Source organism: Haliaeetus leucocephalus, unplaced genomic scaffold, assembly GCF_000737465.1.
Source record: "Haliaeetus leucocephalus isolate CR32 unplaced genomic scaffold, Haliaeetus_leucocephalus-4.0 Scaffold362, whole genome shotgun sequence".
Lineage (NCBI taxonomy): Eukaryota > Metazoa > Chordata > Aves > Accipitriformes > Accipitridae > Haliaeetus > Haliaeetus leucocephalus.
In genome coordinates, this window is record NW_010972798.1 from 7,412,443 (window position 1) to 7,434,211 (window position 21,769).

Genomic DNA, 21,769 nt, shown 5'->3' on the forward strand with positions numbered 1-21,769 from the left:
GAGCGGCCTCGGCTGCTGAGGGACCCCTGGCGGTGAGCGCACGGACGGGACGGGACGGGACGGTGGGTGGGTGGGTGGATGCTGCGGGGCGCTCGGGGAAGGATGCGCCGCTCCGCCGTACGCGAGATGCCAGCGGGTAGGGTTGCATGTAGTCAGCCCGCTGAGCCGCCTGCAGACCCCGGCGTTGCTGGTGGGTAGAGAGGAGGACCCCGAAGTCGGCCTCGGTTGCGCTCCCACCCTTCCAACAACCCTCCTGCTGCCCGGCTTGCCTGCCTCTGCAGAAGGGTCAGAGACCCCGGCCGTAGTTCAGCGCTCCCGCAGCAGCTCAGGCTAGATTCCCCTTTCTGCGTGAGCTAGACCCACAGGCTCCGAGGAGGATGCGGAAGGAGCTCCAGTGCAGCCATACATTCCCAGTTGCTCCCTGTGCTTGACAGACACAGGTGACCTATGGACACGTGTTAGGAGGGCAGGGTACCCCCTACTCGCCTGTGATGGGACGATTAGTGAGGCACCTGTCTCAGCCATGCTCCAGTTCCCTTAATTTAAGGAAAAACAATACACACGTGCCCCAGGTGTCTCCTAGTTGTGGTGACAGCCAAGGGTAGCACTTTCCTGACTCAGACTTTACATCTGAGCAAGTTACGGGACGCTGGGACAAGTTCTTCCCACAGCACTCCACAGCCACTGTGCTTAGGGGCCAGTGGGCAAGAAGCATCATTTCCCTGCAGTGACCAGTTTAGGAGGAACACGGCAGCTCCTCCCCTGCCAGCTCTTCCCAAAGGTGATGGGGGGAAGCCAGGCAGCGAGGCACCAGTCTGGCCTGGTCCCTGCCAGCAGGTCACAGGCAGATGAACTCACACCTGGGGAAGCGCTTGCCCACTGCAGCCCAGGCCACTCACTCTTCTCCCCACGGCATGGCACTGCCACACCCACAGGGACATGCCTTGACCCTGCAGTAACACAATCAGGCACAGAGGGGACCAGATCCAGGCATCCTGCTGCTCTGCAAAGCAATGGGAAGAGCAGGGCCCAACGGTGCCCACAGGACGCCAGCGCTGGTCCATGGCCCTGCCTGGAGGGATGGGTGCTGCTCCTCTGCTCCCTCGTGTAGTGGCTCCTCAGTACTCCCAAGGAATCACCCGACTCAGGGCTCTAAGAAGCACACGCACACTGTGCAGCCAGCTCGCACCCATCCTCTCTTGTTAAATTCTCATCAGAAAAAAAAGAGATCTCTGCTAGACCCTGGGCCAGGAGGAACAGCATGCTTCCCTCAGCCTCTCCCCTAAATACCAAATAGCCAGAAAGCAAAGAGTGAGCTTCAGCTTGAGCAAAAAAGCTGAAACGTCTTCTGTTGACTTCAGCATCCCCTGGCCCCATGCTAGGATTATTCTCACAGGGGTTTCATCTTGGGACGGGTAAGGGTGTTGTATGGCAAGAACTAACAGGCACTTTGTTCTCATTCCTCGCAGGGCTTTGAATCCATAGTCCATTTTCTCCTACCGTGGCCAGGCAGGGCCATCCCCCAGGCAACGCCTACAAAAGCAGAGACCCCCCCTGGAATGGACAAAAGATGTGGCTGTGTTTTTCTTTTTGGTACGAGGAGTCATGGCACCAGCTGTTTTGGTTTTGTTATTTTTTAAAAAAGCGCTCTCTATCTTATATATATTATATATACAAACACTCACCAAGACAAGGGACAGTGCTTTTTCCAAGAGACTGATGAAGCCAGCTGTATAACGTTGCTGTTTGTAAATTCATGTCATGCATAAATGTATTTATGTTGTAAAGCTATTTATATATTGTTTATAAAGAGATATTTATAAAAAAATTATTTATGTAACTAAATGAAAAGTCAAGCATTGTAACATTTTTTGTCCTAAGTAGTTGAAAAACTTAAAAAAAAAATCATTCCATGTGGCATTTTGTAACCTGTCTTTATTTATCAAATTCACATACAATTTAAATGTCAGATTGATTGATTTTAACAGAGTTAAAGAAGAAATTGTTCAGATGTTTTAGAAAAGTCAGGAGCGAGAGAAAGGCCAGCCGATATTTTAAGCTTTGATCCCATATGCAAAAGTAAACTTGCACCCAATCCTGTGATGCTCTGACAGACCAAATCCTGCCTGGTGCTGCATGCAGCTGCAAGCCTTTGCAGAACACAGCTGAGCTCCCTGAGAGAGCACGTGGCCTCGGGCAACTCATTTATGCCCAGATCCTGAACAGCACCAGTGGAAATAAGCCCATCATGTTCAATAGCCTAGATCCAGACTGATAGCAGCGCAACAAGAACAGCATTTGGCCTAGACACATTTTAACCACTTCCAGTCTGCAGGTTTGGGTCCAAATTTTGTCCCGTAACTATAGCTTTATCACTGGGCACTGTAGGGAGACACAGTCCCTGCTGACAGCAAGAAAAAGACCATGCTGGATCTGGCCCCCAGCTGCACTAACGGAAGCAGAGCTTTATGCCAGAGGTGCTGTTACTCTAGAATCCAGCAGCTCACTAAGTATCTTGTTGACATTCCCATTCGCCAAACCTTTGCCGCTAAGCTGTAAAGTCCCTTCCTCCAGCAGAGATTTATTTAACTGTGCCTGGGACAATACATAGACAGACCAAAATATACTGAGGGCTGTCTGGTAAGGATTCACGGACACAGCTGTTGCTACAGCTTCTTGCTATGTAAAGTGCATGAAATAAATCGTTAAAATGACTTGGAGCTCTAAAGGAAACAGCAAGTGAGGGGGTGGGAAGCGCAGCAAACACACAAACTCCTGCATGAAGGCTCTTTGGTCTCATTCTTCAAAGAGGCCTTAGAAGAAGAAGAAAAAAAAAAAAAAAAGAAAAAGGAAAAAGAGTGGCAGGCACCCAGCCCAGCCGTGACGGGAGTCACAAATTATGCCCTGACCATTGTAGTGGGCTGGGAAACAACAAGCATTATGTTCTGCTGGGCTCCGGTGCCTAGGATAGGGCAAAAAGAAAGTCACCAAGACCTAGAGGCAGAGAGGTCCTTTTCCGTAGCAACCACCAGGAAACCATAGAAACCTCCATCCAGACTCTCCCCAACTATTAGAGAACATTAAAGTTTACAGAACAAGTAGATTCATCCAGACACCCAACAGGTCAATCAGGTTAGGAGCACGCATGTGACATTTCTAGCCTCATACGAGCAAAGCCTCCATCACAGAGAGGTACCCACCTCGCAGTGCCCACAGAGTCCAGCTGGATGGGGAGCAGCAGCTGACAGACGACGAAAGACGTTGCCTATGGGGAACAAAATCAAGACCCTGGGAGGCTGGGCTGGGAGGAAGGCAGGCAGGACGGGCAGCTGGCAGCTCATGCCCTGACTGAAGGTCAGCTAGAACCCTCCAGAGATGTCTGTAGGTAATGACAACTCATTGTCAGGGCTCTGTGAGGCAAATATAACACCCATGAAGGTCACCCTACCAGCTCTGCACACCTTTAGAGGGAAGGAGGGGCTGTACCAGGAGCTCCTAAAGAGATGCCCATTAGAGGGGACTGTCCACTGTCACCCAGCAAACCTAAGGGACAATACGGAATCACTTACTGTGCAGACCTTGCACATCAGGTCTGAACAGTGGTGTAAGAAGATGGTATGCAGGTCCCCCTCAGGGTCCTGGTCCTTGAGCATGAAGCCAGAGTAGTGACTGCAACAGAGTACCAGGCTGGGACCAAGGTGGGGCCAATTCCTCTTCCAGTTTTGGCTTTTTGCTGCAAAGCCAGAGCTGGAATGAAACCATCTGCCTGGTGACAGAGGGTCTCTCCTCAACAGAGCAGAGGGAACTCAGTCTCAGGAATTCAATCCACAAAATATGACCACCAAAGTGAGGCACAACCTGAGTTTAGGTTGGGGGAGATCCCAGAGATCACAGCCTGGGGTTGCGTATGGTCTGGATTCCCGTTTCTCCTCTGCAGCGTAGTCCAAAGGGAAAAGCGCAGCCCCACAGCACGGGTTCCTTCTGTCCACTGGGCTTCCTGGAAAAGAGCAAGCCCAAGGAAAAGGACAAAGCTGCATTGCAAAAGGACACAGTTTGGCAGAAGGAGAGTGATCAGAGCAAGAGCTCCCTGTGCAGAGGGACAGGATAACAGCTTGGCTCCTTGCTTTGCTGCTTCCGCTCTGACCAGGGATAAGTCACCCTGTCCCTCAGCATGCTGGTCTCCCATCTGCAGGACAGGAACACTGTGCCCATGGCGGGGGTGTGAGCTGATGTGCAAGAGCACTCAGGGGTGAAAGAGCACTTGGGAAAACTTTCAGATCCACTCAACCTTAGCATCCACGTGGCACAGCCAGACCGGTGGATCTGATGGGCAGAGAGTGGCATTGTGAGTACAGGTCAGTTTTCAGAGTGCTGACAAGCACCTTCCTCGGTTCGATGGACAGGCCAGAATGGGAAATGGAAACGGCTCATTAGAGCACAGCAAGCACCTGATAAGGCCACAATTGGGTCTCCCTGACAGGGCTCAGTAGGAAACAAGGCCAGCAGGAAAGAGGGGCCACAGGAATCTAATTAAGAGGGGAGGAGGCATCACGTGCAGCATAAACAAATTGACCTCACGTCACTGCCTCCCTTGTGGGCCAGCTAGGTCAAATCCTCATGACATCCAGTAAAAGCATCCAGGGCTGGCACTGGAACACTCCCTTGCCACATCCCAGCCCAGAGACAGCATAAATGAACAGCAAGAGCTGTCCTGAATGCAAGCTGCAGCCTCACGGGAGTGGCATCTGACACCTCAACAGCAGGCTCAGAGAATGGCATTTAACAGAGGTGTATACACACACCTGGAAGCGAGGGTAGCAGGAGTCCCAAGCTCCTCTGTCCACACTTAGGTCAAACTAGCACCCATGGGACCTACAAGCTTTCTGCATTACCAGCTGAACGAGCAGTAGCCACATTCAGCTTCCAAGTGGGAGTACTTGTGACACGACATAGGAACAGTCTTGATTTCTCCTCTCCAGGAGCTATTCCTAGCATGAGATGAGCCATAGGCCCCCAGCCTGACAAAGCACGCTGCTCTTTAGTGAAAAAGAACAAAAGCTTTCTCCAGCACTGTTGTACAAGTGCCTTGCAAAGCCCAAACAGGCCAGAGTAGACCTTGGAGCCCCCACAACAGGAACACAGCTGCCCTCTTAATGTGTGGGAAATCAGTTCTGTTCCCCCGGCCCACATTGCACGTTCTTCCCTGGTACCATTAATGCAGCCTTCCCAAGGTATTTATTGCTGAAAGGTTACAAAGCGTAGCTCAGGTGACAGCAAATCCCAAACCAACAACGAAAAAGAAAAGCCCAGAGCCCCAGAGCAGGAGAGCAGTGGAATTTTCCACCTGGAAAGGGACTTCAGGCATTGAGCAGGGAGTGCTGGGGCAGCAGCACACATGCCCCTGCCACTTGCTCTACGACTTCTATAAGCATGGGCTGCTTCCCTCAGAATGCAGAAAAACAAAGGGAAGGGATCACAGGGCAGCTTCCAGAGGGAGCCTGCGCTTGACACAAGCGCAAGTTGAAAACAAGAAGGGAATTGAATTCAGGCACCTTCCTGTCAGTCAGCAACTAACCTTGTCAGAAGGGATGGCAGCACTAACGGAATCAGGCAATTCATTAGGTTGGGGCACACAGCAAAAGCCCACACTCTCTGGAGCAGAACTACAGTGAAAATCCAGGGTAATGAGTTGCAAACTGCCTTTGTAAATGACACTTCTGCAGTGACTCTGGCAGGCTGGGAAAAGAGCTAATAGGAAAATCATTAGGTAGCATCCCTTTGATATTGTTGAAAACGGCACAGGCTATTTTTCCTGCCCCCTCCATAATTAACCTGGTATATTACCCATAATACTCCAGGCCTATATTCCCACAGTGGACCACCTCATTTGCATCAGGGAAAAGAATGGTATGGTACATAGGAGGAAGATGACTTCTAGAAAAGCTTAAAAAGCTTTAAGATTCCCCTCCTCCTGTATACATGCATCTTCAATTCCATTAACAATGAACCTCTGCCCAGCCAGGAGACCAAAGCACTTTACAGATCTCTGTCACAGAGTCAGCATGCAAGAGAGAGGCTGTCCTGGGAAATGCAGCTGAGGAGCTGATTTGCCCAAGGTTGCTTTCTGCAGCTGTAGCAGAGCTGGAACAGAACAGAGCTCTGTGCTTTGCCCCTTATTTGTAACACTGTCCTTGTCCTTGATTTCCATTATGCTAAACCAGGCAACAGCCTCCGCCTCCCTAGATGCAGAACAGCTCTGAGGAGCAATGCCTACCCACCTGGCTTGTCTGCCAGCAAGGAGAGGTGTCATCTCACAGTCGTGATGTAAAAGGAATAGCATCACAGCTGGCGGGTGATCCTGTAGGAACTGGTGCTCTCTAACAGCTGCGAAGGTGACAATGAAACACCAAGACATTACTTATTGCATCAGTGCAAGGCACCCTTAGGACTGTGCTGATCATGAGACTGTAAGTGAAACATTAGGGTTGGTGAGATAAACAGCATCTTCAGGAAGAGTCTGGAGGGCTAGACAGCACAACTGCCAAACTTCATACCCATGAAGATACAACCCTACAGTCAGAGAAGCTCAAAATACTGGCAAAAAGGCCAATCTCTGATGGACCAAGGCTTCACTCACCCACCACAATCAGCTATTCTGGAAACACAGAGGTATCGCGTGTGCACAAGCATTTGAAAAATGCCCTAATGATACTGAGATTCACAAGTCTTTCTATAGGAGACCTGGAGCTGTGGAAGGGTGTCCTATCTTCTACTACAACTACTTGAAGCAAGGACTACTGGCACAAATTATTTTGCGCTCTGTGGGGAAATACACATTTCAGGACTGTTAAATGACCTTATGGCATCATATTACTACCTAGAATTTCCAGTGTGCATGCTCATTCACTAGAGCAGGGACATCTTGTCTTCTTGACGAGAAAAAGCCATGGTCACAGCTATCACACTCATGCAATTTGTAGCCTGTAGCAAATACATCAGAGCATCTCACGAGGTCTACACACTGTGGGAAGCTGCAGCATGTGTGCCTGTGTATTTGAAGACAGGGAGCAAAGTGCTGCTCTGCCCAATCCTTTGCCTGGTTCACTAATCAGAGATGGAGGTACCACCACAGTGCCACTAAGAAGCAGGGTACAGCAAGTCAGGCTACGGGGTAAATACACTTCCTTTACAGTACACCTCTCTATCTTCAATCACTTACCTCTGGTAGCTCTGTGGTAGGGCCAAACTTGATGGAATATCAGCAAAATGTCAACAGTCCCTGAGAGACACCGACCTTCGCCATGGAGCAGAGTGAAACAATGACATATTTCTAAAAACTCTGCCGAGAAATTCAATCAGACTGTCAGGTTAAAATTCCATAATAAAAATACAAGGTTGAGGTTACAAGTAGGAACTGAGATCACTCTAAACTTTAATTTACATTTCCTGATGCCCCTAGGTTACTCTCTCTCAGATAACAAAAAAATAAACTAGAGAGATTCAGGTTTTGGTTCCCTTGCATTAGGTCAGATGCTATAAAGGACTTAGTGGGGCAGGGCAGGGAACCAACAGAAAACTTCGTATGGGAGTAGGTGTCAGATATGGCTAGCTAGGTCCTTATACTTGTGAGGCAGGTTCTTTACTTTCACCATTTGCCCATTATTCAGAATAACAAAGAGCAATATTTCTCCCCATTGCAAAGTTTGCAACAGTCTCAGATACTGAAGTAACAAACAGCAGCACCAACACACCTAGGAATGCATAAGCTTTGACTGTTTTACCCCAGCAGGAAGTGGGCTTTATGTGGTTTTAAAAATCGGAGGCCTCTTTAAACAGCTTAGATGCACTCCTATAAACCTGTACGGAACTGAAAGTTTAGGAAAAGTCTGGTGCACCCATGCAATTTGTTACATTCTGATACAGTTATCAAAGCTGATGGCACTCTTCCTTCTGCCTCCCCTGCAATGAGTAAGCCCAACTTCCTTTTTGCACACAAGGACCAATGCATTTTCCCTTCATAGGATAAGCAGAACACTACAAGCAAACACAAAGACACCCACTGGATTCTTTATCATTTTCCATTCTTCCAGGAAGAGAAAGCTGTTCAGCAAAATTCACTTTGCAGTGCTGCTGGGAAAATGGCCATCTCTTACCACCACTCTCTTCTATGGGAACAAAAGCTTCACTTTCCCCAGCTTCACCCTGGAGAGCAGCTCTGCAGGTCCTACTCCTGTAGCCAATCCATGGAGAGAGACCTGCAAGCCTGCATGCAGCTCCACAAGCACCCATGGGATTTCAGAAGTCTGCACAAGACTGATTGCAGGATGGGTCGCAAATCTGAACACAAAAGGGTCTGTCAGCATCACTGATTTTCCCTCCTGCTCTCGACAGAAGACTAAGCTAGCATTCAACTTATCTAAGGAGGTGAGGAGGGAAATAAAAGAACAATAGATTTTGAGCCAAAACTTTTTTCTGTAAAAAGATTGACATCAGCACTGCTTTATCATGTTCCAGAATTGCCTGATGTTAGCTGGTATCAACTGAGTCACAGCAGGAATGCCAGGGACATTTGTTAGCATGAGGCACAGCTTTAGGGCTAGGGCAGTCTACCAGCACTGCAATCAGCTGAGATCCTCTCTTCCATTTTCCAGCTCAGTGCTCAATTCCATATTAAACAAGCACTAGTACAAGTGGAGCTACAGAACACGAAGCTAGACAATAAAGCCCTGAAGAGCAGAGGGAAGGCAGCTCCATCTACTTTGTCTCCCTCCGGGTGGAAGCTGCAAACAGAAGTTCAATAGCTCAAACTCTGTCCTGCTGCAATCTTGAAGTGAGCTGCAGCTGGAGCAGCCCATTGCTGCCATAAAACAAAGTAGGGCAGGATGCTCTCCCCACATCAGGGAGCAGTGTCCAGCAGTGCTCAGACAAACGGCGGTAGCTGCCTCCAGCAGGCACAAGCAATACATGGGAGTTTGCATCAAATCCACCTCTGCTTCCATCTCCCTCTTGCCCACAGTTAGGCTCCCCAGGCACTTCCCACTTGAAATTTTCCGCAATTTAGCCCCCACCAGCCCCTAATTCACACAACTCTGCTCCGAGCTGCTGCCCTCCCTGCACTCACAGGGAGTCAATGCAGTCTTTATCTGTTGTCCTTCTCAAACAGCATAGCACCTCCTGCATCCTTCCCTGTTAACAACTATGCCTTCTGCTTCATTCCTGGAATAGCTTCTAACTCTTTCCTTCAAGCCAGATTCATTAACCAGCTGCTGCAGAGCTGTTTGCCTCCCCCAGGTACTCTGTGCATGTCATTTGTTAATGACTCATCTCAGACTGGGCTCATTGCAAAGACACCCCCCCTCCTTTTGCGGCACCAAGCGCATTGCTGGCACACCAGGAAAGCCAAACATGCAAACAGCTCAGTTCCCTCCAATACCCCATTCCCTTCTCTGTCCTCTGTCGCTGTCAAGCATGGGACAGCTCTTTATTGAAAGTGCTATTTCCTCCCTTGCTTCTTTGCTGATCAAAGGCAATGTGTACCGAAGCATAAATAAGATCTTCACCCCCAGCCAGGCTTTGAGAACAGCAAAAACGTAAGAACAAACTCAGAAACTTCCAACACTAAAGAAGCTTCAGCAAACTAATGTGACTCCTGTAACTGGCAGGGAATAAACACCAAGGATGCCAAATTCACATCTATTTCCCCAGCAGACTGCGGCTTGCCGAGGAGCTAAAATGACTTCCAATGGCATTTGTATTCCTCCTGTCTCTTTGCAGGACTGATACTAAAAATGGGAAGGAAAGAAAACAGCTAGTGAGGACCACAGAACCCCTCCTCACTAGTCAAATCTAGTGAAGAACTGGATGACCAGTACACTGCAGCTGTCCACGCAGGAAGCCAGAAACGGACTTAGTTCATTTCCATCACACAGATCTATTAGACTTGGGCACAAAAAGTCGACCTACACCTCCTGAGAAGCTGTCAGCTAAACACTGGGAGAAGCTAGTACAGAAACTAGTACTGCCACTGCTTGAGAAACAGTTCCCTTAAGATATAGGGGAAGGCTTCGTGCTCTGGGTTTATTCACTTAACATCCTTCCCTAGGAATTTTTTGGCTAGCATTTCTAGGGGGAGAGAGAGTTGGCAGAGAATCAGAAACCAAGGGACTTGACCCAGAGGCAACTGGATGGGAGGTATTTAGATCCACCTCCCAAGATTAGAAGCTGGTGTGCCTGCACTGCAGAAGAAAAGGAGAGGAATTTACTTTCACAAGTGTACAAGTCCTGTGACTGAGGACTAAAAACACACAGATGGCAAAGAATTCTGGTAGCAATAAGAGGAAGGCACGTGCATTGCACAAGCAAGTGCAGGTGACAGCTGGCTGCAGGACTGGAGCATTGTCACAGTCCTTTGCTTAAACAGCTCTCCTGCCTGCTCATGGAAAGCCCTTCTCTTTACAGCATGGAGTGAAGTGAAATGCAGGGGCTGAACTACAAAGCAGTGCTCTGCTAGACCTAGAGGAAGGAATTGATTGGCCTAAGTCAGAGCACAACTACAAACCTTCCACAATCAGGCATCAAAGATCTTCAGGCTCAGGACATTGGGCTCAGCTACTGGCTTTGCCACAGATCCTTCTGCACAAATTTGGACAAACTACTGACAAAATGGGAAGAGCACTTCCCTGCCTCGCCACTGCATCAGGGAGATTAGTCAGACCTTCTGATACTATAACATCAAGAACCAAGTAAATGCTCAAGTGAACAAGTGCTGTTGGACTACGAGTCTAAAGCAGCCTCAAAGCCAAGACTCCACACTCTGACATTAAATCAGCATTTTTAATTTTTTTCTAAAATGTGCTTTTTTGTGAATTGCTGTTTCAATGCCAACCCCATCCTCCCCCCTAAAAAAAAAACCCACACCTTGCCAAACTAGGTGCAAATCACCTGAAGTTAGTCTGTAACAAATAAAAAACACAAAACAAAGGCTGAAATGCTTTAGAATCACAACAACGTACAAAAAAAGGGAGGAAAATACAACCTGAAAGTGTTCAAAATTCAGAAAGCCTAGTCAAGTCCATTGCTTCAGCAAGGGGATGCTGCTGCGACCCCTGCCAGTGGGTCCTGGGCCACTAGCCTGCCACAATGCTAAACGGGCTCTTCTCCCATGCAGACCACTGTCGCTAGCATCCAAGGAAGAGCAAATGCATTACCCTTTGAAGGTATCAATAGGGGAAACAACTCACAAGCAGCTCTGGGAGGTCACATCACATTCAGAAGGAACACAGTTTCTAGTATGCCCCTAACCACCTGCAAGAAGGAAGGCTTGAAAGAGCAGCCTGCTTCCTCCTTATAGTATTGATGCCTCAGAGATGCAGAACAGTGCTTTAAATCTGTGAGAGATTAAAGGGCTTAGTAAGGGCAGTAAACAAACAGTTAAGTAAACAGCCCAGCACTGAATCTCATCTTCACAGGGCGAGGTAGTGTGAATTTCACCCCAGTTTAAAATAGACAGGGGTAGTGGAAAGGCTGAAGACTTCCTTGTAAAGCAGTTCCTGGCCTAGAAACCTTTCTGCGGTCCCTTTGGGAATGAAAAGATCTGTGTTGATGGCTTCCTCACTCCCAGCCTGGCTTTGGTAGCCACACTTCAACCCTGGGATTCAGACACTTGCTACAGAAGTTCTCCCAGGATCTGATTTAGTACAGCATAGCAGAGCAGCTTCCTCAAGGTTAAGCAGCAATGAGACTGGCTGGGAGGGAGCAAAACTGTTCACAGATTTTTTTTTTTTTTTTCCTGCCCCTTTTCATTAGTCCCTCTCTTTAGAAGTCCCTCTTTACAGGGCCAGAACAGGGACACCCTGGAAATTAATAGAGGCTGCACAGTGTAACTTAGCCAGGTGCTGCTAACTGGGAGCTGCAATCAAACAGGGCTTTTATTTGCCAGCCTGGAAGTGACTGGCCCAGAACCCACTGAAAAAGGAGACACAGGCCCTTTTTTGCTCCTCCTGTTGTCATTCCTAGCTGAATGACATTTAGATGGTATGTTCTAGTGACGGCTGGAGACCAGCCCTTTGACTTTGGACATCTTCTTTGTGGGCTGCCTTTGTTCTGTGTGTGGAGGGCACTCTCGCTCTACCAGCTGCTGTTCCATCTCCTGTGCCGACGACGAGGCTGTAGCTTTTAATGTTTTCTTTATGTTTGTGACCTGGCCAAGAAGAGACAGTGAATCAGCACCTGCTTCTTCCTCCCCTCGCAGTAGAAACTCTGTCCATAAACACATTGAAAAAACCCTGGAGTATAGAGTGGAGATTATGAAATAAACTCTCCCACCAGAAACATGCTCTGTACTTGAGTTTATTAAAGGTAATGTTTCATCCTCAGTTAGAGCCAGGAGTTGCTAATATTTCCAGTCTGGGTCCAATATGGAGTAACTAGAGATCACTGTTTTGTTGTTTTGGTTTTTTTTTCCTAAGAGACAACGACACAATATTGTACCACCTTTCTGGCTGGCTGCAGGGACATACTGCTGCCTTGGTGCAGAGGGCAGCCATTCTACCATTACGTTGGCCAGAAGCAGGAAGGACAAAGGAGATTGTGAAAAAAACAAACTTACGCTTAGGACAGCATTTGAAAAGGGAGAATGCCATTTGGCCTAGCTGGCTGTCTGAGCCACAGATATTTGCTAGAAGCAGGAACAGAAATTGGTTTTGTGGGAGGCAGCAGTAAAGCTTCTACTACTCTAGCTGAAAAGGAGAGATACAGCACCAGGCACCACACTCTGTCCCCTGGAACCCTGTAGGGCTCACCAGAAATATAATGAGCAAACCTTAAAAACAAAACAAAACAAAACAAAACAAAAAAACACAGGCCAAAACAAGTTTAGGAGTCAGGTGTGCCAACCCAGGGCAAAGGCATCTGGCAAACCAAATGCACTACGGATGCCAATCAAGCCGCCAAGCATATGCTGCTTCAGAAGGCAAACATAAACCTGCAGGGATGCAGCACTCTGCAAGAAATAAACCCTGAGCAAGTGTCTCGGGAGGACCATTTTCACCTTTACAGCTGTATTAGCCAAGATTTGTTCTCACAAGTAAATACACATCAGCAGGGGCTAAAATCATGTGCCCGTGCTGCCATCTACTGCCTAGCTGCATATGGAGCAGAGGCAGGAGCGCTCCCAGGTCATGCTGTTGAAGACAGCATGTCAAAGCCCTGTCTGGGTGCTCAACTTGACCCCAAGAGAAAGATCCCAAAGGAAGCTGTTGAGAGCACTTTTTGCAAAAGCAATGAGACTCGAGAGATTTTATTAATTACACTTTCAGGTTTAAAACAAAAAGAACTGTTTTTTCCTTCCTGCCTTGTACAAAAGGAACAGAATTGCATCAAAGCTCTGTGTTAAAAGCACACTTTTCCTAACAAATCAATTCAGGAAACCACAGCTAGTGCAGCCACCTAGCCTAAATTTATAAAAATTTATAAAGAAAAGTACGAACCTACTCAGAGTGGGCAAGTTTGATGTTTGTGGTGTTACTAGCAAACAGAAGCAGATGTGTTTTCTTCCTACCCCAAACTACCACATCTGATTTGCATGATTGCTAGCCTACTTCAGAGAAGCCATGACCATTAACCAGGTGTTAGCAGCTTATTTTCTTCAGTAAACAAACATTTATCAAAAAGGATAGACCAGTATGAAGTGACTCTGTACCCACCTCCATCTCTACCTGCTGTTGAGTTCGGTGATGGTTCTCTTTGTATTGGTTGGCTCTAAGTACTTGCTGCTCAATTCCTAAAAGAACCGCTTCACAACCATCGCACCTGCAAGATACAAACAATGTCAGTGTTTACGAGTCCTCTCTGGAGCAGCTCAATCTGGCAATCTGAAAAGTCATGATCACCTAAAAGTTTAGGAGATTATTAAATTTATACTTCCTGCTTAAAGATTAGAGTTCCAAAAAGCTGGCAAGAAAAAGCTTTGCTGTTTACTCAAGGTATTTTGCAGCATTCTTCAGCTAGTCCATGTTACTCTTACCTGCCCATCAAAAACTAAGTGCAGGTTCAATGCACTTTCAACTTCCTTTTCAATCAGAATTACTGCTTAAACAGGGATGCAATGCATTTTTCAAAAGCAAGTAAAATTTTAAAATTAAACAAAAAAGTCAGATTGAGAGAATCCCCCTGCCTGTTAAGTGTTCAAAAGACAAGAGCACTCCTCCAACACAGAACTCGTAACTGGAGAGGACAGAAAAGAAATTGGCAGTGGGTTCACTGTTAACCTTCCAAACAATGCTGTAAGGCCCTGGAAGCTGCCAGAGCCCTCCCGCCGTGAGGGGATTGAGGGAATTGGAGTAGAGAAGCAAAAAACCTGCCCCCACCTCAGGACAGCATATTTTCCCAGCAGTTTAATTACTTTTCATGCACTCATTACCACAGCAACTAGGAAGCACTTCCCAGTCAGCTCAGAACCTGCCACAGCTCCACAGTCTACAGGGGAATTTGGGTGAGAAGGGAATCCCACAAAAAGATGAGAAGCAGCTTCCTGGCAAAGGTACAAAAAGATAGTACCACAGTCCCAACACGGTTGCATGCAGCCTGCATTTGCAGGAACAAAGAAAAGGCAAACAAAGGCATCTGAAACTTCAAACTTGAAGAGACATCCCCTCCAAAGAACTGTGGTTCTCTAGAATTAGCCCATGCAGTTCTCATCACAGTGAAAAAGGCTGAACAGTAACAGACAGTTCTGTTTCCCTTATCAAGTATAACAGCAGAAAGGGGAGTGGCTCCCTCCATACGACCATGAGTCCAGTTTGGAACGTCTGTTTGTAAAGGCCTTGACTCCTTGCTAGGGTTCTGCCATGTAAAAACTACATACAGTGAGAGCAGAATCTCAAGACCTAGTATAGTTTGGCTTGATATGTAACACAAATCGAACCCTAGATGGGATCTTGGAAAACTTGCCCAATAGACTCCTCCTCCAAGTGCCTACTTACAACATAAGACTCCTGATTAATGGAACATGGTGAAATTGATCCAGCACTTGAAACTTTGAGGAATAAGAAAAAAATAGGACAAGCTATGTACAAGGAAGGTGGAGAGACTCACTTACCATTCCTGGAGCGTTTTGACAATGTTACTGATGTCCTTCTTCTGAATGTCTCTGCCAATACAAAAATCCACCTCTAGCACCTGGTTTCGTTGATCCAACTTTCCCTGGATAATATCTGTATAAACTGCTTCAATAATCAGATCTTCCAACTCCCTCAGATTCCTCATATCCAGGTCCTTCAGCAACACAGAATAGGGAATGCACTAAAAACAGCAAGTCCAAGAATAAGTTAACAGTCCTAGAGCCAAAATGAACAGCTAAGTCCCAGAAGGTCAAGACACAAATGTTTATTGTATCCTACACTTTAACCTGCAAATACAGTAGTAACTGATTGTGGCAGAACAAACGCCTGCTACTAGGCTACATAATATTCTGACACAACCTTGGTAATCCCTGAAGCTTTGGCACAGCACGTTCTGGAGGAAAAAAAGGTAATGGGATTGCAGAAGAAATTAAGAGTATTGCTTAGTTTTCTCTGAACAAAAAGTCATGTTTTTAAGAATGATTCTACATTTCCAGCAGTGAAAGAAGCCATACAAAGTTTCCCAGGCCTTCCTGACCAATTTGCATGGCAGTTCAGGCACCCCCACATCTCATCCATGGAAGTCCATTAAGTTAATGTCCCAAATGCCCCATGAGAGGACACTGTACATTACAGGTACTTTCCTAGTTGCAGGATTTTTCATGAGTACTCATGCAGTCCGATACAACTTCAATGCTGTGGAATTGATGCCATTTTCAAAACCAAAACCAAACAAGAAGACAACTGCTATCATACACAGTGTACTTTACCTTCATTCTGGAAGCCAGGCTTACAATCGTCAAGTGTTTCAGCTTGTTCTTCTGAGTCACTGTTAATTCAGGCAGGTTATCTTTGTTTGCTGTTAATGTTAAAAAGACAAGATTCAGGACTTTCCTTCAAGGATTATGTAATCCAGGCTGCAGAACTTCAGGCTAGTTATACTACACCAAACCCCGAAAGGCTGAATTCTTCCAGCTACTGTGGGTGCTGGTGAGCAGAGAGAGCTGCTGCTGCTGACAGATTAGCACACCCAGGGACAGAGGGGAAAAGTTAAAAAACAAGTTGGCAATTCCATTCTTCTCTGCTTCTTTAGTAATTCTAGTTTTGGAATTAGAACATACTTCACATCTACACAAGTGATGTCCTACCAAAACAGTTGGTCAATGCTTTGTTTCTACCACCAAGTCATTTTTATTTCATTAACAAGCTGACAGAATAAAATCTTGCCCCTTTGCTCATCTGGCTGTAAATACAGTAAATGTTTTATTTCTCTGAAGAGCTGCAGAATTTAGGGTTGAAAGTGTAAAGTACCAGGCTGAGGAAGAGAGGAGAAATTATTAATCTAGATGGCCTCACTGTCATCCATGTGCCTCATGAATATTTAAAAACAGAAAGGAAACTGGCAGCTTTCCAAAGCAAAGAAACTCTTTAAAATATCTGCTTTAATGGAAATTAGTGTTTCAGGGCCACTCAAGTTCTCCCATCCATCCCACCTCAATGCTCTACATTTTGACTACTTTTCCCCCTTTCTCTTTCTTCACTAGAAAAGGAAGAACGAGCTGCATTGTCACATGCTGGGACGCAAGACTCATGCACAGCAAACATGCTCTAATCAGTCACAGAATTCATGAGGCTCATGTTGTTCCACAGCCACTGGAATTTCCAGTCCTTGCACTTACAGATGCCATTTCTCCTTACAGGAACTAGATAGCTTATCCACCACAGTGATAGCCAGCAGTATGACAGAATTATGTTACACTCTGTAATGGTTTGGATTAGGCTGCTACTCACAAATGAAGTATTCAATTGTAGCAGAATGGAAGCATAAGCACCAGAGATAAAAGCACACCTCGACAGATAGTAAGATGATTCACACATAGTCCTTCTGAAGCTGTATAAAAGTCATTATTTCGATTTGTATTCTAGCTAAGAAATGCTTCATTTTGTTTCAGCAATGCCATAACAAAATAAAAGGTTATCCCATAAACTATATAGGTTTTTATAAATAATGCAGAACAATTTTGTCTAAGTTTTCTGCAGCTTTCATAACCGGCGTCATCTAAATTTCAAAACAGATGTCTGAAATTGCACTCTGCAGAGGTAAGTGGCCTGCGAACATCAATGAACCCTGCTACAGACCAATTCCATCCAGTGCTGCAGTCCAATCCAAACCAGTAAACCACCATAGTCTCTAGCCCTTCCTCCACATTTCAGCAATTAAAAAGCACATATGACCCAGAGAACCCCTATGAGCAATTCTCCTCCCAGGCAAATTCTGTTCCTGGACACTTTCACCCAGCCACACTACACCAGGTACCACAGAAAGCAAAGAACTCCTCTGGCAATTCTAAAAGGCAAAGCAGTCTTGTACTCTGCAAACAGGCGGCAGTCTCTTACCGACATAGTCTGGGTATGTTCCATATGCAAACAGGTTCAGCAACTGGAAATAAGCAGCATTAGACCCTTCAGCAAGCTGGATAGGAAGAAAACAAAAGAAATTCCATGTAACACGGTAACAGCCAACACAACCCCAGTAGGCAACTTCTCCAGAGAATGTTTTAAGTCTACATAGTGCAAGCAGTACCCAGAAGAGCAATTATGTCCCAATCTTAAAGAGCTGAACCCTTTGCGAGGCCTCTTGAGCAGCAGCAAATTTCAGCAGTTTTAGAGTCAAGATGATCCAGCCATTTCTATGTACCAGAACTTAACTACAGTTTGGACTGTCAACTGCTTTGTGCGACACCTTAGGAGGTAAAAGAAAAAGGCAACTCTTAATTTCAGCTGACATCCTACAGGGCCAGCTCTTCTCATCAAGTGACAAGGAAGCAGGCAATGGTGTTGGTTGGTTAAGCATCCTTGCCATTACTGGGAAAACTGAGACAGCTTACCTGCAGAGGCACAAAAACTTCAAAGCAAAGCAAGCTAGAATATTTTAAGTGGAGTGTATTTGAAAGTAATAGCACTCCTCTCACATGCAAACACTTCACTGGAATAACTGCAGCACCAAGCAGTGATTTTTATTGAGTGTTGGTTTGTTTTTTTTAATACCATTTGCTGCACACAGATCCAGGAAAAAAAACAGTACTTGCAAGTTGATGCTGAATAACCATAGAGGCATTTTTCAGCATATCTAAGAGCCCGTTTGGAAAGCAAGACTTGCTGTAAGCCACACTACCCCAGCTGCAGAGACACTCAACCTAGATTCTCTCATTGTAGCAGAGGGGGGTGCTGGCGAGGCGTTCTCAGTAAAAGCTCTGGAACTCACTTTCCACCTTGGTTTGAAATGGTTTGGATTTGGTTACCACCCAGGCCTGATACACTAGACGTCTGTTCATGAAGGCTTTTGGAGAGCATTGAAGTTATGCTTTCCAGGACATCGAAGCAGTAGAAAGGGATTTTTTTCGTTGTTGGCTGGCTAGGTGCCTTCTTAAAATTGTTACTGTGCTGCTGCCAGGTTTTTGCTGTATTAGCAATTGCATTAAGGTAGCAAAGCTTTATATAGGTATTTTTTAACATCTAATACATAGAGGCAAAAGCAACGTCAATCTCTCATACGCAAACCTCTCAGAGCCAGGATAAGTTGCACCAGGCCCTTCCTAGCACAGAAATTTCATGCACAAGCTGTCTGTGGAAACTTCTAGGGATTCCTTATACCAGGAGTGCAGAAGGGGTATTAGGATAGAAACTCATCTCTTACCTCTCGCACATTTGTTAACTCCAATAGTTCTCCAAAGACGTAAACCCCAGGAGCCTCCAGCACTTGATTTATAAGAGCAGTCAGAGCTGAGCCACTTGTACCTTTGGCTAGTAAAATAAACTGCTCTAGAAGATTGCAGGATGGTTTCTGCTCTCCTGCCATTCTAGGTTTTCAATCTGTCAATAAAAGAACATGATATTAATACATCCTTTCTCTGCTGAATTCTGTCTGGCGGTGGATGAGCAGGTACGCTCAGCATAGTAACGTTTTGGTGTCGGCAGAGCCAGGTTTTTCTTCAGCATTCAGAGGGCAGGCCAGGAACCCAGCAGGTTCAACTGCTGATTTACCTGGGGAGCAATAATGATTCACGCAGTATCTGAGCAAAATTTCTGCAGACTGTCTGGTCAATTCCCTAAAAGGATCTACTTCTGCTAGTAGGAAAGGAGCTTAGATTTTTTCAGACTATTCCTTCTACTGATGCTGCCAAATAATGCCAATTGCAAAGGTGTTTATTATTACATCTATTAGAGGCCAGCTAAGACTTCCTCCTTCCTCATCACATAGCTTCAAACCAGCAACTAACTTAATTCTCTGTGAAGAACTGATCCACCTTGCAGGCCCATACATCGTACCTTTTCCTTTGACATCAGCTATAGACAAAGCGTACATATATAATTCCTGTTGCTTTCTGATCCTAAAAGGCAAAAAGAACTGTGGCCTCTAAGTAGCTTACTAGTCTACACTGTACAGTTAAAGTGTTCTGGGTTAACTGGAAAGCTTAAGTGATGAAAATACCCTTTCTACAAAGGCTCTATTTCAGTCCCTGTGAAGAGAGGTTCTTTGTCTTTAGCTGTTGCCTGACATTTCTGGTGTGCATGTTGTCTCCCAGCACCCACATGTTGCTTTTGAAATGCAAAACACTGTTTATTAACAAATTCAACAAAACAAGTTGTTTGTTTACAAACAACTAAGAAAAAACTTCCAAAGCGTATTATTCAGACACCAAAGAATTTAGCAGATAAGGGGTTTTTTGTGTTATATTTGTATGGGATAATTATCAAGTATAGCATGTAACCTTTACTCTGGTGAAGAAAACCAAACACCAGAGAACCTGTCTCATTCTGTGTGACCACTGGGACAACATCTGCCCTTGTGGGGGTAGTACAGTCACACAGGTGTTTGCACTGTTTTACCATGCCTAACCAAATCAAGACTTGCGAAGGCAATGCAGCCAGCTTCCTGTATTAGTCAACTTCTAAAAATACACGTTAGTCTATTCCATTACACCTGCAGGTACAAACGGTCCCAAACTGAGCAGGCAATCTTTTGCACTCTCCACACAAAGATTTCTCGGTTCTCAGTGTAAAGTCTCTTTGGGATTCTTTTCATCAAAGGCACATGTACAGCCTGACTGAAGAGTACCTCAGTTTGGACCGAGAAATCCCTGCAATACACTAAGACTCACTGTGGCTTCCTAATACACCTGAGGGTACATCAGTACTGATCTCCCAGCTCACAGATAAGGAACAGACACAGAGGACTGACAATTTTCTCAAGAGAGCGCATGAAGTGACTGAGCTGGGAATGAAATCCAGATTTCATGGTTCCCGAGTTATTGTCCTCCCTGACAGGTAATCAAAACACATGCTGGTGTATGAGGTTACAAAAGACTGGTTGGCTTTATCCATGCCCTGCTAGGAAAGGAATGCCAGTTCTTTGCCTCTTTCCAAGTTAACGTTCAGACAACTGCGTTGCTATTGCAACCGGTCTGCACAACCGTGTTCACCGGCACTACCTCGCTGCTCTTTCCACAACCGACTTACCCTGGTGAGAAGCGACTGAAATACAAACGCGAGACACTTCAACGAAGCTTGCCCAAAGGCTACAACCACCCACACACGGGGATAAACCGGGTTTCTCCCCTCAGTCACGCCTTGCTGCCGCCTTTCTAAGGTACCTGAAGGGGTTTCAGGGCGGGAAGCTTCACGCAGACCCCACAGGAGGGAGGCGGCCAGGCCCCGCGACCCTCCCGTCCCCACAGACCCCCGGCAGGGCCCTCGGGCCCCGCCGGGCCGGGAGCCGTGCCCCGCCGCAGGAGGGTGATTTACCCGAGGTCCCGCCGCGGGGCCCTCTCGCCCCTCACCACCCACCCCGGTCCCCGCTCGCCTCTCAGGGCTCGGGGAGCCGCACGCCCGAGCAGCGCCGGGGCACGGCCGAGGAGCGGGGAAGGGTCGGTGCGCGGAAGGGCGGGCTGGCGGCTCCTCCCTTCCCCCGGCGTTACCTCTCAGCTCACGGCCTCCCCGCCTGGCCTCCCGCCCTGCGGCTCCCGGCGCCGTGCCCGCCGCGCCTCAGGCCGCCATGATGGCGGCGCCAGTGTCCCGCGCGCGGCTCCTTCCCCCGGAACGCGCGGCCGCGGGAGGAGCGTTCCGTCCCCGGGCGGCCACAGGGCCCGAGCACCGCGCCCCGGCATCCCTCGGCAACCGGGTGGCTGTGGCCGGCGCACGCCCGTTCGCGGCGGGGGTGAAGCTGGCTGGGCCCCCCTCTCCCCCGGAGCAGGGCACGGCAGGCTGGCTGTGCTGGCGGCGGCTCCCGCGGAGCTTTGGCACGGCAAATGCCTGAGCAAATGCCGCCTCTCCGCCTCCACCGCGTGCCGAGGAGCTGTTTTAATGACAAGCGAGCGAAGTTTCTGCCTCTCTCTCTTGGGCATGTGAGGTGCCGTGGCAGCGTCGTGGGGTTTTGGCACTCCAAAATGGCCTGTGCGAAGGGCCGCCGTTGTAAGGCCACGCTGTAGCGCGCGTTCTTTGTTCTGATGGCGTGGCGGCGCAGGTCTGTTTCACAGGTACGGGTCCCATTCCTCTTTTGAGTCCTTGCATGCGCCACAGCCTTCAGAGAGGATTACACTTCCATTTTACGGCAAGAACCGGGCAATGTCAGAGAAGCTGAAGTGGGGCCG

At 47.2% G+C, this 21,769-nt stretch overlaps 1 protein-coding gene across 11 annotated transcripts; it reads right to left on the reverse strand.

Annotated features, from left to right (window-relative positions):
• Positions 1-2,013: 2,013 nt before the first annotated feature.
• COPS7B (COP9 signalosome subunit 7B) lies at positions 2,014-21,184 on the reverse strand. 11 transcript variants are annotated; one of them, XR_774705.1, is made up of 8 exons: positions 20,774-20,831; positions 18,817-18,992; positions 17,517-17,592; positions 15,890-15,978; positions 15,098-15,300; positions 13,704-13,809; positions 8,154-12,199; positions 2,014-7,339 (listed from the first exon to the last, which is right to left on the reverse strand). XR_774705.1 is itself a non-coding variant. In XM_010573018.1 (7 exons), exons 2-7 carry the CDS (start codon positions 18,976-18,978, stop codon positions 12,041-12,043), a joined length of 795 nt encoding a protein of 264 aa, XP_010571320.1. In that variant the 5' UTR covers positions 18,979-18,992; positions 21,098-21,184; the 3' UTR covers positions 2,014-12,040. The 11 variants fall into 11 exon arrangements, 5 of the variants coding, with proteins under 5 accessions (XP_010571320.1, XP_010571321.1, XP_010571323.1 ...); XR_774703.1 differs by having other exon boundaries at positions 2,014-6,384; positions 7,220-12,199; XR_774708.1 differs by having other exon boundaries at positions 2,014-3,997; positions 6,279-12,199.
• Positions 21,185-21,769: the final 585 nt, after the last annotated feature.